The 14,418-nt window shown below is 39.9% G+C and overlaps 1 protein-coding gene across 2 annotated transcripts in view; it reads right to left on the bottom strand.

The window, feature by feature from the left end:
- Positions 1-3,425: 3,425 nt before the first annotated feature.
- Positions 3,426-14,418, bottom strand: part of METTL24 (methyltransferase like 24) — a 74,161-nt gene continuing 63,168 nt past the window's right edge. For both annotated transcript variants that reach the window (XM_087817161.1, XM_087817162.1), the window contains one exon: positions 3,426-3,930. In XM_087817161.1, the coding sequence (XP_087673287.1) occupies positions 3,616-3,930 (315 nt within the window). In that variant the 3' untranslated portion in view covers positions 3,426-3,615. The remainder of the gene's footprint in view (positions 3,931-14,418) is intronic.

Genomic DNA, 14,418 nt, shown 5'->3' on the forward strand with positions numbered 1-14,418 from the left:
AATATGATGAGGCTTGTTTTCTGGTATAAATCCAAGCTTTGCAAAATCCAAACAGGTAATACTTAGGAAATGCAAATTTTGTACTGTATTTACTATGTACTAAACTCTTACAGCCAAGGCAGAAATGCTTACATGAATAGCCGATCTGAACTAAACACGGTAAATTCATGTATTTACTTTTGCTCTACCCTGATGTAAATATTAATGGACCGTCAGTCAATTCTAATGGAAGTTTGTTTACTTCTCCCTGGCTCCCTTCACTTGAGCATGTCAAACAGCTACAAATATTTATATGATAACCTAGAATAACTTTACCAAATGCAATCCCTCTAAGAAAGGGGAAAGGGAAAATTGTTTTTCTTTGACCTTAGTCTCAGGTTGTAACAGAGTTTGTGCTAAAAGGTGACCTCTAAATCTTACATCCTCATATGTTTTTCACCTGGAAAAAGAACAGGGTTTTTTTTAATCGTTGGATAAGAGCATATTAAATTTGTGGGTTTTTTTCAGATTCATTTACGAACATTGCTCTAGTAAGAATTCATTATGTCACAGATATTCACATCGGGGCTCATTTAACTAGATCGAAAACTAGTTTGACAAAGGGAACTCACAATGCACTTCCAAGTGCCTGTGCCCTTTCTAAAACCCAGGAGGAAAGTGCCAAGTTTTGGGACGAGCCAGGGACCAAGAGTCACTTCCAAGGCTTTGTAAGAATATATTCTGGTAACTTGAATATATTGACAGAGAATTTGTTGGGCCCCCATATTTTTTCAGTAAGCCTCCATTTGGCAGGCATATTTTAAGTAGGTTATTTGAATTAAACCTGCATACTACAAAAATAACTCCAACTCGAACAGATTTGCAGGTCCAGTCTTTATATATTTATAGCTTTTTCCCCATTTACTAAAAGGAAGGCAAAAATACATCCTTACAAAGAAGCATCTTACATTCGCTAGAGGCTGTTGAGGCAGCATTGTGGAGGGACCAGCATGGGCTTGGGGACCTGACAGACCGAGATGAGGATTCCTGCCCCACCATCTACTAGTAGAATGATCTGAATAAACTATTCAACCTCTTGGAGTTTCCTTACCTGTATATGTCACTGGGAAAATTACACTTCGGATGGTTGTTGGGAAAATCAGGAATAATCTATGACAGTACTGGGCACATAGTAAGTGCTCAATAAATACTAGCCCTGGATTTTGTTTGTTTGTATTTTGTTTGTGTTCTTTGTGGTGGTTTTGCCTGCTCTTCATCAGTAGGATCTCCCCAACACCAGTGCTGTGGTAAGCTAGACTGGTTCTCATGGCCTACCCCAGTCCTCCATGGTGGGGGATTCTGCCCCCTAGGGGACATCTGGCACCATCGGGCATCTAGTGTGGGGGACTAGAAATGCTGTTAAACATCCTACAATGCACAGAACAGCCCTCCCTCCCCCTACAAAGAGTCATCTAGCCTGAAACGGCAGTAGTGCTGAGGCTAAGAAACCCTGGCCAATAAAATAAGCATAATAAATTCTAGAGGCAGGGAAACCATAGCAACATCAGAAAATTCATCATAAATTTCAAACTCTCTATAAAGGGAGTGAAGGACGGCTTTAGAAATAAGCATAGAATAAGTACAAATAACTATTGAACAGGCTGCCTAGTAGGTGGGAGTGAGTGGGTGGGTGTGTGATTTATTTTGAGTTTGTCTTTTTTTTTTTTTTAACAGTACACCCATTCTTGTTTCAGATATATATGTAGTGTAATGAAGTCAATGTCCTGTGCCATCAATCTGGAATAAATGGTAACTTGCCCTGTACAAAGGGGGCTTTCAGCAATGGCATAAGTCTTTGAATTAAAAATCTTGATATGGGTGTGTACATATCTGGACACTTAAGATCAGTATCCTTCATACTTTAGTGTACAAGGAGGTTTAAAAGTTTAATGTATAAAAAGGTTTATTGTATATGCTTCAGTGTATAAAATTTTTATGAAAAAAATAAAGGAGAATCTGTGATATAATCCAAACAGGAACTGGACTAAAATTTGGAGGCTACGCCATGCAAACCAACAGTATAACTTCAGAGTTTTTATGGACACTTTGTACTTCTGAAATTCCTGTGGACAATAAAAGAAACTGAACTGCTATTACAAATCACACATATTCAAGCTGGTCTTCCTACCTCAATGACTTTTATTAGTGTACTATGGGTTTTAAAATAGAAACCTCATTTATCTTTTTTAAAATCATCACTAATTCAGAAAGTCTTGTTTCTTTTCAACCCAAGCTAGTGAGACCATCCAACTCTAATATATTTTGGTTTTTCACTTGAGGAATGGTATTTTCAAACCACTGCAAGAAATAAAAAGCCAACCCAGGGAATGTCTGGGGTAGAAGTAGATAAAAAACCAGGAACAAAATTTAGTAGTAATCATTATTCTATTCCCTCCTCAAATTTCTTGAACAAACATGTATGTATGGTTTTCCTGCTCTGTCAGGATATAAAGAGTGTCAGAAAAATATATTTAACATAATAAAGTGATAATTTGGTTTATTTTATACTATGTAATTAATTTATTTGAAATAGGATTTTTGAAAATTATTCATGAGTAAATGTCTAATCCTACAAATAGAAAAGGGTGATTTGAACTATTTAGAACCTGCATTTTCTGCTTAATAGTTTTTTAAAAAGTAAAAAGGATTGGTGCTATTGAAACATGATGTAACCATCCTAGGAAAGAGACTCTGTTCCTCAGACCTCAGACTTAAACCAAATACCAATTGGCAGTAAAGAAAACTCACTTAATCTTTGAGATAATGTATTTTTTTTTAAATGAACTGACAGTGTAGGTGAGTCTGTGGTTGAGAAATCAGGTCTGAAGTCCAAAGAGGCAACAATAAGACACTCAAATTCTGCTTTGTGCTTAGTTCATAGGAACAGATGGTGATTTAAGGCTGCTATGGAAAGAATGCTGAGTTGCAACTCTTGATGGCCTAGTCTTAAACTCAGTGACAGAAGCTGGTGTGTCTCAGTTCCCAGATACTGGAATCGGTGTTCTTATAAAACCATGGCGTGGCCTGGGCACAGGCCAAGGAGGAATGGTTGAAATCTGCAAGGCGTCAAGGACGTTACTGACGAGGTGAGCAAGAAGAGCCTGAAAGAGGTGAGTTCCAGTCAATGGAAAGTCCTATTTTAAACAGCAGGCTACACACTGAAGAATCTCATCAACCCAGTAAAAATGGAAAATGTATGTAATTTTCTTTTTCATGTTGGTGAATTCATGGACTATAGCTATATAATGAATTTTAGAGAAAACTGAAGTGGGGGATTATCTTCCAAATCACGGTGAAGGAAGACAAGCATCCTGCTCGGTCAGAGGCAGACAGCAAAGCGCTGGGTCTGGGTCTGGGTCTGGGCGGAGGAAGGCTGACTCCTGTGTCCACCCCTCCAACAGTATTAACTGTGCCCCTGCCGCGTGGAGGCACCAGGCTCATGCACTACGAAGGCAATAACAACGCCTGCCTCAAGCAGGTAACAGGCCAGAGGGAGGCTGCGCAAGTAAAACGACAGAATCATGGACGTACTCCAGTCTGCAAATATCTCCTTGAGTCCTTGTGAGGCCCTGCATCCTATTTCCACCTTGTATTTACCCAACTGAGAGTGTAACAGCTACTTGCATTGAAAATGTCTTTCTTCAGGAATAGCTGAGGTTTAGATAAATCTTTGTAACTGTGAAAAAGCCTGAAATCGTTCAGTTCTAACTCTTTGAGGAGGCTGTACCAGAACCGTACAACACTGCTGTCGCTGCCGCTGACCTCGAACCCGGGCCAGTGGAGATGGATCTCAAAGATGAGCTGTCCAATCTGTTCAAGGACATCTTCCAGAATAAGATTTTCCAAAACTTTCCATTCTGCGCTCTCCAGATCTGCTTTGAGAACATCAATCTGTAACAAAATGATAAACTGAGATGAACAGATTCAATAAACATGGTTTAAAATGTAATCTTGATATCAGGAGCACCACTGTTTAACTACCTCCCCAGAAAGCAGAACTGTTCAAATTTTAGATTTAGAGGCCTTTTTTAAATGGTCACTTGTGAATTTTTAACCTCACTCCATGCCAAATATTAATATACAAATAATGAAATGCCAGTCAGAAATCATAATGGACCCTCTTACCTTCTGTCCAATGGGAAATGATGCCTGAGGAGGAGATGCTGGACTATGTGTATCACGAAGCTCTGTGTCCACAGCCTCTTTCCAGAAACCTACATGCTGCACAGCGGAACCCATGTGCGGCCTGACAGAACAGTGGCCTGCAGGGCGGGCCTGACAGAGGTCCACTGCCTGTAGGGACCACCTCACTAACCTTACCCACTCCAACTTCATCAGGCCTGGAAGCCGGGGAAAGAGTTCTCAGGTATTTGAATATTGGACTTGTAAAAAATTATTGTTATTATTCCATTATTTCTTTTTTTTTATTTTTTATTAATCCTCACCGGAGGATATTTTTCCTATTGATTTTGAGAGAGAGTGGAAGGAAGGGGTGGGGGGGAGAGAGAGAGAGAGAGAGAGAGAATGGATTGGTTGCCTCCCACTTGCACCCCGACTGGGGCTGGGGATCAAACCTGCAACCCAGGTATGTGCCTTGACCAGAAATTGAACCCAAGACCCTTCAGTGCGTGGGCTGATGCTCAAACCGCTGAGCCACACCAAACAGGGCCCATGATTTCTTTTAAAAGTATATAACAGTACAGCATTCTTTAAAAAAAAAAAAAAAGGCAAAAATACCATTCTCTGTTCATTTAATGAATACAAGTTCACAGTCCACATGAATAAATATGGGGGGGGAGTAAGATGGGAGAGATTTTACAATTAATAGTTATGAGAATCAGATCCTTTTTGCTGGCTTTGCACAAAATCCATTAGAATAACGGAACCCCAAATACACCCAGAAAGCAATGAAAGCTAATTACTTACTGAGAGCGAATATGAACCTGGCACTATGCTAACTGTTTCATCTTACAATATCCATTTACTCCTCTCAACAATTCTGCAAGGATGACTCTCCTAGTACTTCTATTCAGAGTTTAGGAAAACAGACTCACAATAGCCCAGCCCGTCACACAGCTGGAGACGCAGAGGGACCTTTGAACCGAATCTGTCTACTGGCCCATGTTCTTAACCATTACACAACGTTGACTCTCCACAACCGCAAAAGGAGAAACAGTAACTTGGAGTCCTTGAAAGGCTTTAGTTTGGAAAACAAGGTGTTATTGGAGAGCAAACAAGGGACAATGAGTAGGCGTATTGTTATCAACATCACCATTTTACATTTGCAGAGCACTTTCCATCTTAAACAATTACTTTCTACATCTATAATCTCAGTAGAACAGCCCAATCAGCAGACAAGGATTTGGTAAAGATGCCTTTCTGTTGCCAAGGAATGGAGAAGTGGAAGCAATTATGAGACCACACCGGGGAAGGTGACAGCATTCAGACACAGACTAGAATAAGGATGGAGGGAATCGCTGTAGTAGAGCAAAGGATGGCTTCCCAAGAGGTGACAGCACAACCCTCATCAGCTCTTCAGGAAGTGCCAACTGAAGTCACCCATATCCTGCCCATGAAAGTAAAATATCTTTGCCTGTTTAGAAGGATGGATAAAGACCAAGACCAATTCTGCCCCAGCCTCTCCTCTCTCAGCACATGGCTGTTTGATAAGTTTCTCAGATGTAGCTGAGTCATGAGGCTCTCAGTGCAGTGATAACATTTCTTGTGGGATTTCAGAGTTGGATGGAGAAGATGCATAGAATTTAGACATAATTGCTCCAAGAAAATGGTCTTTGCCTGGTATCCTGAGGTCCTGTAGGAGATGCTTTCAGTCTTGTGCCTTGGATAGCACCTCCTAGTTCATCGGGGAAAGAGTGATGATGATAACAACCCTAAAATTACCAAGAAGTCTTAGAGAAGGCTAGGTATCTATAAACCAGCTGGTTGGTTCAATGGTTCCAAAATCAAAGAGAAAAACTTAAAACAAACAAACAAGCAAAAAACAACTTTTCTGAAAGGAACAGAGTAAAAGCAGATTCCAAGTGCATACACAAGGCTAAAATAATTCTTGTCAATTGGACACAATAGAGTTAACTCACATTTTTTTCATCTCTGAGGCCCTGGCACTTCCTTTGCTTTAATTTTTTAAGTCTTATGAAAAATATTCCTGAATTAGGGTAATTAACCTGCCAAAAGAAATAGTTAATCAGCCCAGCCTGCATGGCTCAGTGGTTGAGCATCAGTCAACCCATGAACCAGGAGGTAACGGGTTCAATTCGTCAGGGCTCATGTTCAGATTTTGGGCTCAATCCCCAGTAGGGGATGTACAGAAGGTGGCCAATCAATTATTCTCTCTCATCATTGATATTTCTATCTCTCTCTCCCTCTCCTGTCCTCTCTCTGAAATCAATAAAAACCTGTTTAAAAAATTATTTTTTAAAAAAAAGAAATAGTCAATCAAAACTTCACATTTTCTAATTGGTATTGAACATATCCAAAACCCCAAATCAACATTTATTGTGCTGATTCACATAGTCAGGAATTTCTTAGGTTCCTTATAGATTTATTTTTTACTAAATCTTTCTGTGAGCTTGCATATGTTGAATGATCAAAGCATTAAAGGGATAGGGTAAAGCTAATCAACCTAAAATTGACCTAAAAACTATAATTTTGAAGTATAGAGGAATATACTTTACATATTTTTCCAAGTATTTTTAAAATCAGCTGTTAATCAGAAGTTAGGAGCAACTGGAAAACAGCCAAATTATTAGGCTAAATCATAGCAAATATATGCTTCCTTTGGAAATCCAATTTTTATTTACAAAATGCTAACCCATTCTAAATAGCAAAAAGTATATTCAAATAGGACAACATCCCTACCCCTTTTTTATTTCAGCGACTGAAAATTCTCCACTTCCGTCAGAGCTGCACAGGTTGATCTAACTCATGCAGCCCAGGCATGGTGTGGCGCTGAGGAACACAGATAGCCAAACTGCTGTGATTAAAACATGGTTCTCTCTTACACTGTGCTTTTTCTACTTTTAGCATTTCAAAATGTTCTGTTACCACCATTTTGCAAATATAATTTCCATTATTACTGCATAATGTACCCAATATTATTGTTATTATAAAGCATTAAACATTTCTGAATAAGACATACCAATTTTAATACTCTAATATCAGTTTTCTACAATTATGGCACTAAAAAAATCATGCAAATGATCGTATCAGAATTATCAAGTGCCAATCCTGATACAGTTAGGCTAAATTGAGTTTCTTAAGAAGAACGAAGTGTTAACTCTGTAATCTCTAGAGTGACAAGACATTCTTGGGTAGAAGGGTCTCAAACAAGGTAGATGAAAGCAACTTTTTGGTATCATTTCAGAGGCATTAGAGGGGTCTTCCTATCAAAAATTATCTCCTTTTCCTTATGCCTGAAATACATAACAAATCACATTTCATAGAACTTCTGGAGGAAATGAGAAATTTAATTTTAACTGAATTAAGTTGTGAGGCCATCTGGCAGCTTCCTCACTATGGGCAAAGCTTATGCCTACGTTCATCCACCCAGAAATGAGAGATGAGAGGAAGGGAGGGTGGGGTGGAGAAGGGACAACATCATTTGTATTAGTTTGGTAGGGCTGCTGTGTAACAAAGTATCACAAATGGTGTGGCTTCAACAACAGAAATGTGTTGCCTCAGTTCTGGAGACTAGATGTCCAAAATCAAGGTGTGAATTCCTTCTGAGGGCTGTGAGGGAGAATCCGGTCCAGGCCTCTCTCCCAGCTCCTGGTGGTTTGCTGGCAGTCTCTGGCATTCCTTGGCTTCTGCATCACTCTGATTTCTGTCTTCATCTTCATATTATGTTATCCCTGTGCATCTGTGTCCAAATTTACCCTCTCGGTGGGCTTGTGGCTATTGACTAATAGAGTAGGATAGAAGCGACTCTAGGGAACATCCAAGCCTGAGCCATAAAAGGTGATGCAGCTTCTGTTTTGTTCGCTAGTATACTTACTCTTGAAAACTAGCCATTAGGCAAGTGTCTGCCTGCCCGGAGACCACCATGCTGTGAGAAAGTCCAAACCAGCCTTTGCAGAGACCACGTGAGGAGGCCCTGAATTAGAATGAAGAGAACTGCCTGGACGACCCCAGCTGCCACAGCCATCATCTGACGACAACCACATGGCAGAGCCTGAGCCAGGACTGCCCAGCAGAGCTGGTCCCCAAACTGACCCCCAGAAACTTGAGACATAATAAAATGGCCACTGTCATCATTTTAAGTTTTGAGGGTGACTCATTATGTGGCAGTAGATGACCAGGAGTGAGGGCACGTGGATGAGGCCCTAGATCACCACCTCCGTTCAACGGGGGCAACTCCTCTTCTCTGTCTTTTTTATATTTGGAATCCACTGAGAATTTCTACTTGAAAAAGAGCTTTCCTGAGAAAAAAGTTTGAAAGCTTCCATCTATAACCTGCTTTTTTTAAATGACCTTTCTATTGTTTTAATTTATTCAACCAGTCCCCTTTCTGATAGACACTTAGGTTCTTTTCAACTGGATGATATTACAGCTTGTAGTAATAACTGATGTGATCAACAACTTATAGCTAAAGTGTGTTTCATTATTTTCTTAGAATAAGAATACTCCCAGAAGTGGAGTAGCAGTTTCAAAGGACAGGCATGCTTTACAACTTCTAATAATTTCACTAACCTGTAGCCTCTCCCTGTCCCCTGCTCTTGAGAAACAGGACAAACCAGGCTGTGCTCAGGCCAGGAGCCCTGTGCAGGTTCTTCCTGCCATCAACACCTGCTCGTATTCTCTCCCCGAAGCCAAGTGACACTCTGGAACATTCCTAAACATACCTATGCCTTTATGTCTGAACAATTCACTAGATGAGACAAAACTTTAATGCCACTTAAAGAAAGAGAAAAGGAGACAAATCCATTTTAACTAACTACATGTGAAATCATCTTCACATAACTTATTTAAAACATTTTAATAAAAAAATGCTTTATCTGTTGTTCTATATTAAATCTTTAAAAGGATATAGGTTCTTTTTCCACCCAGGAAATGTGTATTAAAGCTTAAAACTGGTTATTACCATATATTATAAAGTTAATTAACCATTGCACTAATAAAAATCTCTGGCTAAGAGCCAAAGCTATATGTGTTACACCAATAAAACATCGATATCAATCATCCAGCTTATCAATCCACTAACACAGAAAAAGGGACTTCCCATGCAGGGCACAAATGACCTACAAACATAGCTGCTTGCCTCAATATCAGCTGTCTAGTTTGGGGGCCAGAGCCATGCACTCTATGCTATTTACAGATATATCTCACATTTTGTAAAAGATAGATTCCTGAAAAGGAGTGTGGAGATTGAGTTTTGTAATTGGGCTCATATTTTTGAAATTATTATTTACTGACCATTCATGTAGTTTTTTATGAATATTTTTTAAATTCTATTATAATCTATTACCTACCACCCCCCAAAATCAAGCTATATTCATTCTCCATATTCATTACAGTTTGGGTCAATATTCAATCATAATTATAAAATAATTGTGTCAATATAACTTCTTCCTGCTTTTTGGGTTAATTCTGGAAAGTTGTTCTTAATTATTAAAGTAAAGTAAATCCAAGCTTTTATATAGCAAGTCTACTTAAAGCAAGATACGTATATCTGCACCTACAAAACGAACACTGAACACAGTAGAAAGAGGATCAGTTTTTGTAGAAAAATAGAAGAAATTATTCTATCGTAAAGGAACAAGGGGATTAAAAGTCTCTTTAAGAGCCTTAGATTTTAAGTACATTAGATCAGGCTCAATTATCACGGTCGGCTGGCAGAAATGTAACATTACAAGATTTCTGCTACCACCAGGGGAAGGGAGATAAGCCTTGCCCTGCATATTATGAGAAATATAAAGGGCTACTCTAAGCTAGTGTAAGACCAATTCTGAACTAAGAAAATAAGTTTTATGTAGTAATCAGCTTACAGAAATAACCTCTGTAGGGGAGTAACACTCAGCAAATGAATTTTTTAAAAAATAAGGAAAACATTTACAAACAAAGACTTTTTTGCCAGATCTCAAGCCTATTCCAAAGAATCCAACCTGAGGCTGCTGAACAAGTACTTTCTGGGTGGGGTCAGGTGATGTGATACATAACCTCAGAAACCCACGTCAGGGACAAGTAATTGGTGAGCTGGTGACAAGTCAAGAGTCAGAAGTCAGCAAGATATGGATGACAGAGAACAGCACGGAATGAAGCAGTGCGAATTCAGGCAGGCCTGAGGTGGCGGTCAGGGACCTGGCCAAGGGCAGAGTCACGCAGAAGGTAGTGGCAGGACCAAGGACAGCGCCAGGCAGCTGCTTTTATTGCTTTCTATCGACCTCACTTCCCTGGGCAGCTGAAAACAACAGCTTTCTCTGACCTTAGATCAGAACCCCGTGCCTTAAACCTACATCATCTGCTTATTTTTCTGGTCTAATCATATTTATACAAACATACTCAAGTATTTCCAGAAAGAGATGAAACATAAAACATAAACATGGATAAACTATTCCTAAACAAATGGATGTGTAAAGAAGTAAGTGACCAAGTAAACATCCAAATAAATGTTCTTCAGCCCAGCCGGGCGTGGCTCAGCCGTTGAGTGTCAACCTAGGATCCAGGCGATCAAGGTTCAATTCCCGGTCAGGGCACATGTCCGGGTTGCGGGCTCAATCAATGACTCTCTCATCATTGATGTTTCTATCTCTCCCCCTCCCTTCCTCTCTCTGAAATCAATAAAGATTCATTTTTTTTTTAAATATTCTTCAGCTAGACATGTTCTTGAGGTTCAGTAGGAGGCCCTAGAAGTAGGACCAAGTCAACCTCAGAGCATGGTGAGGCCAGCAATGTGACTTAGGTTACATAAAACATGGCAAAACATAAAACAAATGCAAAAGGCAAGCACCAATTTAGGACACAAAATAAACTCATTGGGTTATTTAGCTATTTTTTCAATATGCCAAAATATGAATTAAAAATAACACTTTCCTGGGGCTGAAAATTATGAAAAGATCAGCAGTGACTGAAGTCAGGTGTTAGAAGTCAGAAATGAGAGGAGATGAGGGAACAGTAAGAGATCTCAGAGTGTGTGCTGTATGTCAGGGTCAGCTGGCTGTCCTCCACTTCTGGACCGTGGATGGACTTCTAGGGAAGTGTATAACATGGTTTCCACTCGTTAGTGGACATGCCTGATACACCCCCCGCCCCCTTCCTTGAGCTGTAAGTTCTTCCAGGGCAGGACCTAACTCCTGTTTGGTATCAAGTTCCTATGAGAGTTCCTGGCAGGCATTCAGTGTAACATCCTATCAGATAACAAGTCCTGTCTGTTCTGCCTCTGTAACATCTTATACCTGGCCCTTGTCTCTATCTTTCACCTCCACCACCGTGATCATCTTACTTAGGACTCCACTGATTAAAAGGGAGGAGGGAGGAATCAAAGGTTGAAGTTAGGAACGAGGGAGCTATGGATTCCATCGTCCCACTCTGCACCGATGGCGTCAGGGTCTTGATTAGCAACACTTTATGAACCCTACTCTTTAGCCAAATGCAATTCTTTGCTTTCCCTTGAAATGCCATGAAATGCCCCACCCTAGTTCCTTTATACATGCTGCTTTCTCTGTGTAGAACATTAAACAACAGTTCCTGCCGGTCACCACCTCTCCTCTCCACCAACACCCAGAGCCCCACACAGGCTGAATTTCATTCTTTAAGAAACTTCAGGTGTTGGGGTTCTTCAAAAATCCTTACCCTCAGGATCTAAAACAGAAACAATAATCTAAGAAGGATCTAATTACCATAATTCTGACAAGGCTTGGAAATATATACAAATTGTTTTTCTCTTCCAAGATATTTCAGGGGCAATAGTCTAAAAGGCTCCCATCCCAAACATTGTCCAGTTAAATGATCCCAACAGTGAAGTAAGGAAATAGATGACATCGATACATAATTCTATACCTGGCATTCAGTTCTGTTGTTTTGTCATGTTGTGTATAATGCCGCAAACTGTTCCAACGTAAACGCACGCACAGGAATGCTATGGGGCGGAGCTGTGTTGTTCTGTATGATAGCCACTCACCATCTGTGGCCGTCTAAATTTTAATTAATTAAAATCAAATCAAATTGGAATTTCACTTCCTCTGCCACATTTCAAGTGTTCATCGCCTGTGCTCGTGGCTATCATATTGGACGGCGCAGCCACAGGACATGCCCATCACACAAAGTTCTACTGGACAGTGCTGCTCAGGGTCAGCGCTTCAGAGTCACCTGGAGGGCCTGTGGATACACAGCTTCTGACTCAGGACGTCCTGAGAGGGGCCCCGATATTTGCATTTCTTCCAGAAGGCCAGCTGATGGTGATGCTGCTGGAGCTCAACCTTATTTTAAATGCATTCGACATAGTCTAGTATTCTTAGTTACTTATGAAGAGCGGAGCCTCTATGGGAAAGCATATTGGGAGCTGAAGCCTCCTGTGAAGTAGTCAGTGGCAGTGCAATAGACCAGCAACCTACTAACTTCCGTGCCTATTGGAAGTTAAAGTCCCCACTTAACCCTTTGCGGTCGTATTAAATTTGGACATGGGTGTCGTACTGGTCGGAATTAATTTCCATTGAAAGAGCAGTGATACATAACATGCAAGATTATGAAGGATAAACAAGATTTATGAACTGATACATGAATGGAGTTAAGATTTGTACGGTTCCTTGCTGTGGTGGCTGAGAGCAGACAAACGACCGCAAAGGGTTAAAAGTCTACTGTTCTTATTCAGCACTTCCTGAAATGCTAAGCGACTTTCCAGTTCTGGGATTGTTGCCCTTCCTCTGGATTCCCTACATATTTCCTTCTTGCCACCTTCTTCTTGGTTCCAGAACCATGGCAGTTCTTCTGCGGCCAGAATTCTCATGACCACCACACTGCACTGTCCCTTCCTCTCTCAGCCCAGAAATGTGCAATGCATTCACGAAATGCAGCTGCAGCCTGAAAAAGGTGGGTTTGAGGCATCACGCTAATGAGCTGGCTCTCTTCTTGGTCTATTGTATACATTTGAAACTCTAGTACGGACTTAGAAGCCAAATACTGACGTCACTTTGACCATTCAATGAATTCTACACTTCTGTAAATTTTTATTGAAAGCATAGGTGCTTTTTCTTTAAGAAGCACAGCAAAATTCAGTCAGAACTCAAGTGGAACAAGAAAATAAAGATATCTTTAGTCTCATAATGCTCCCATAATAAGATTCAACTTAGACTGTTTTAAGCTGAATGTGTCGAGCCTTTCACCTGAAAAGAAATGTAATATAATTGGGGCAGAGCCTGGCTTTCTAGAGCTTCAAGCTTATTTAATTTGAGGGTCCTCTTTAAGAAAAAGAATACATAATTATAAACTACAGAATGAGGTAAAATCAGTTCTGATTATAATGAAGACATATGCACAAGTCTCAACCCAAGAGGAAAGAAAGGATTAAGTGAAAGTAAACTATAAACAGATGTAAGGCTAAAAGCCAGAAAATAAGAAAAGAAAAAAAAGAGTATTTTTTTTAAACCTGCAAGAAAAGAGTATAAGCAGTACCAGTTTTGAACCTTCTGTTAAATGTATGTAGCAATTAAAATGAGAGGGGAAAAAAACTTTTTACACAAAAAAGATTAGCACTGACTAAAGATATCACCCATACAATACTCAAAGGAATGTGTTAGATATTTAGATATAGGTTATATCTAAAATCCTCATTTAAGGGAATATTTTAAGACAATGATTTGTAGAAACAACATTCATTGGCGCTCGCTGTACATTGCTTCAAAGCCCCTAACATTTGCTTTAGATGTGCTATCCCCCTTTTTCTAAATCTTGTATCAACTGGTAGTAAAAAAAAAAAAAAAAACCTAATAGACAACTTTAATCAAGCACTTGCTATGTGCCCAGCCAAGTAGCATGCTAAGCACTTTACAAGCAATGTCCCAACCAGTCCCCAACAAAGGAAGTAAGTGTTTTATTTTCTTCATTTTACAGATGGAGAAACTGAGGCCTGGGTAGGTCACACACAGCTTGTGAGAGGTGAAGCCAAAACCAAATTCAAGCAGTTTCCATAGAAACATGAGATTCAGAGAAGTTAACCAACATCCCAGGTGACATAGCTATTGAGTGGTAGAATCAGGATTCTAACTGGTCTGACTTGACAACAGAAGTTCTTCACACCATGTTCTCATACTCTCACAATAGTAAAGATCCAAACACAAACTGTGACATCGTCGAGCGTTTCTGGACTTACGGTTCTTTTGCAAAGATGACAGACAGGAGAAAAGTCAATGTGGAGTATTTATTAAT

This window comes from Miniopterus natalensis, chromosome 5, assembly GCF_054644295.1.
Source record: "Miniopterus natalensis isolate mMinNat1 chromosome 5, mMinNat1.hap1, whole genome shotgun sequence".
Taxonomy (NCBI): domain Eukaryota; kingdom Metazoa; phylum Chordata; class Mammalia; order Chiroptera; family Miniopteridae; genus Miniopterus; species Miniopterus natalensis.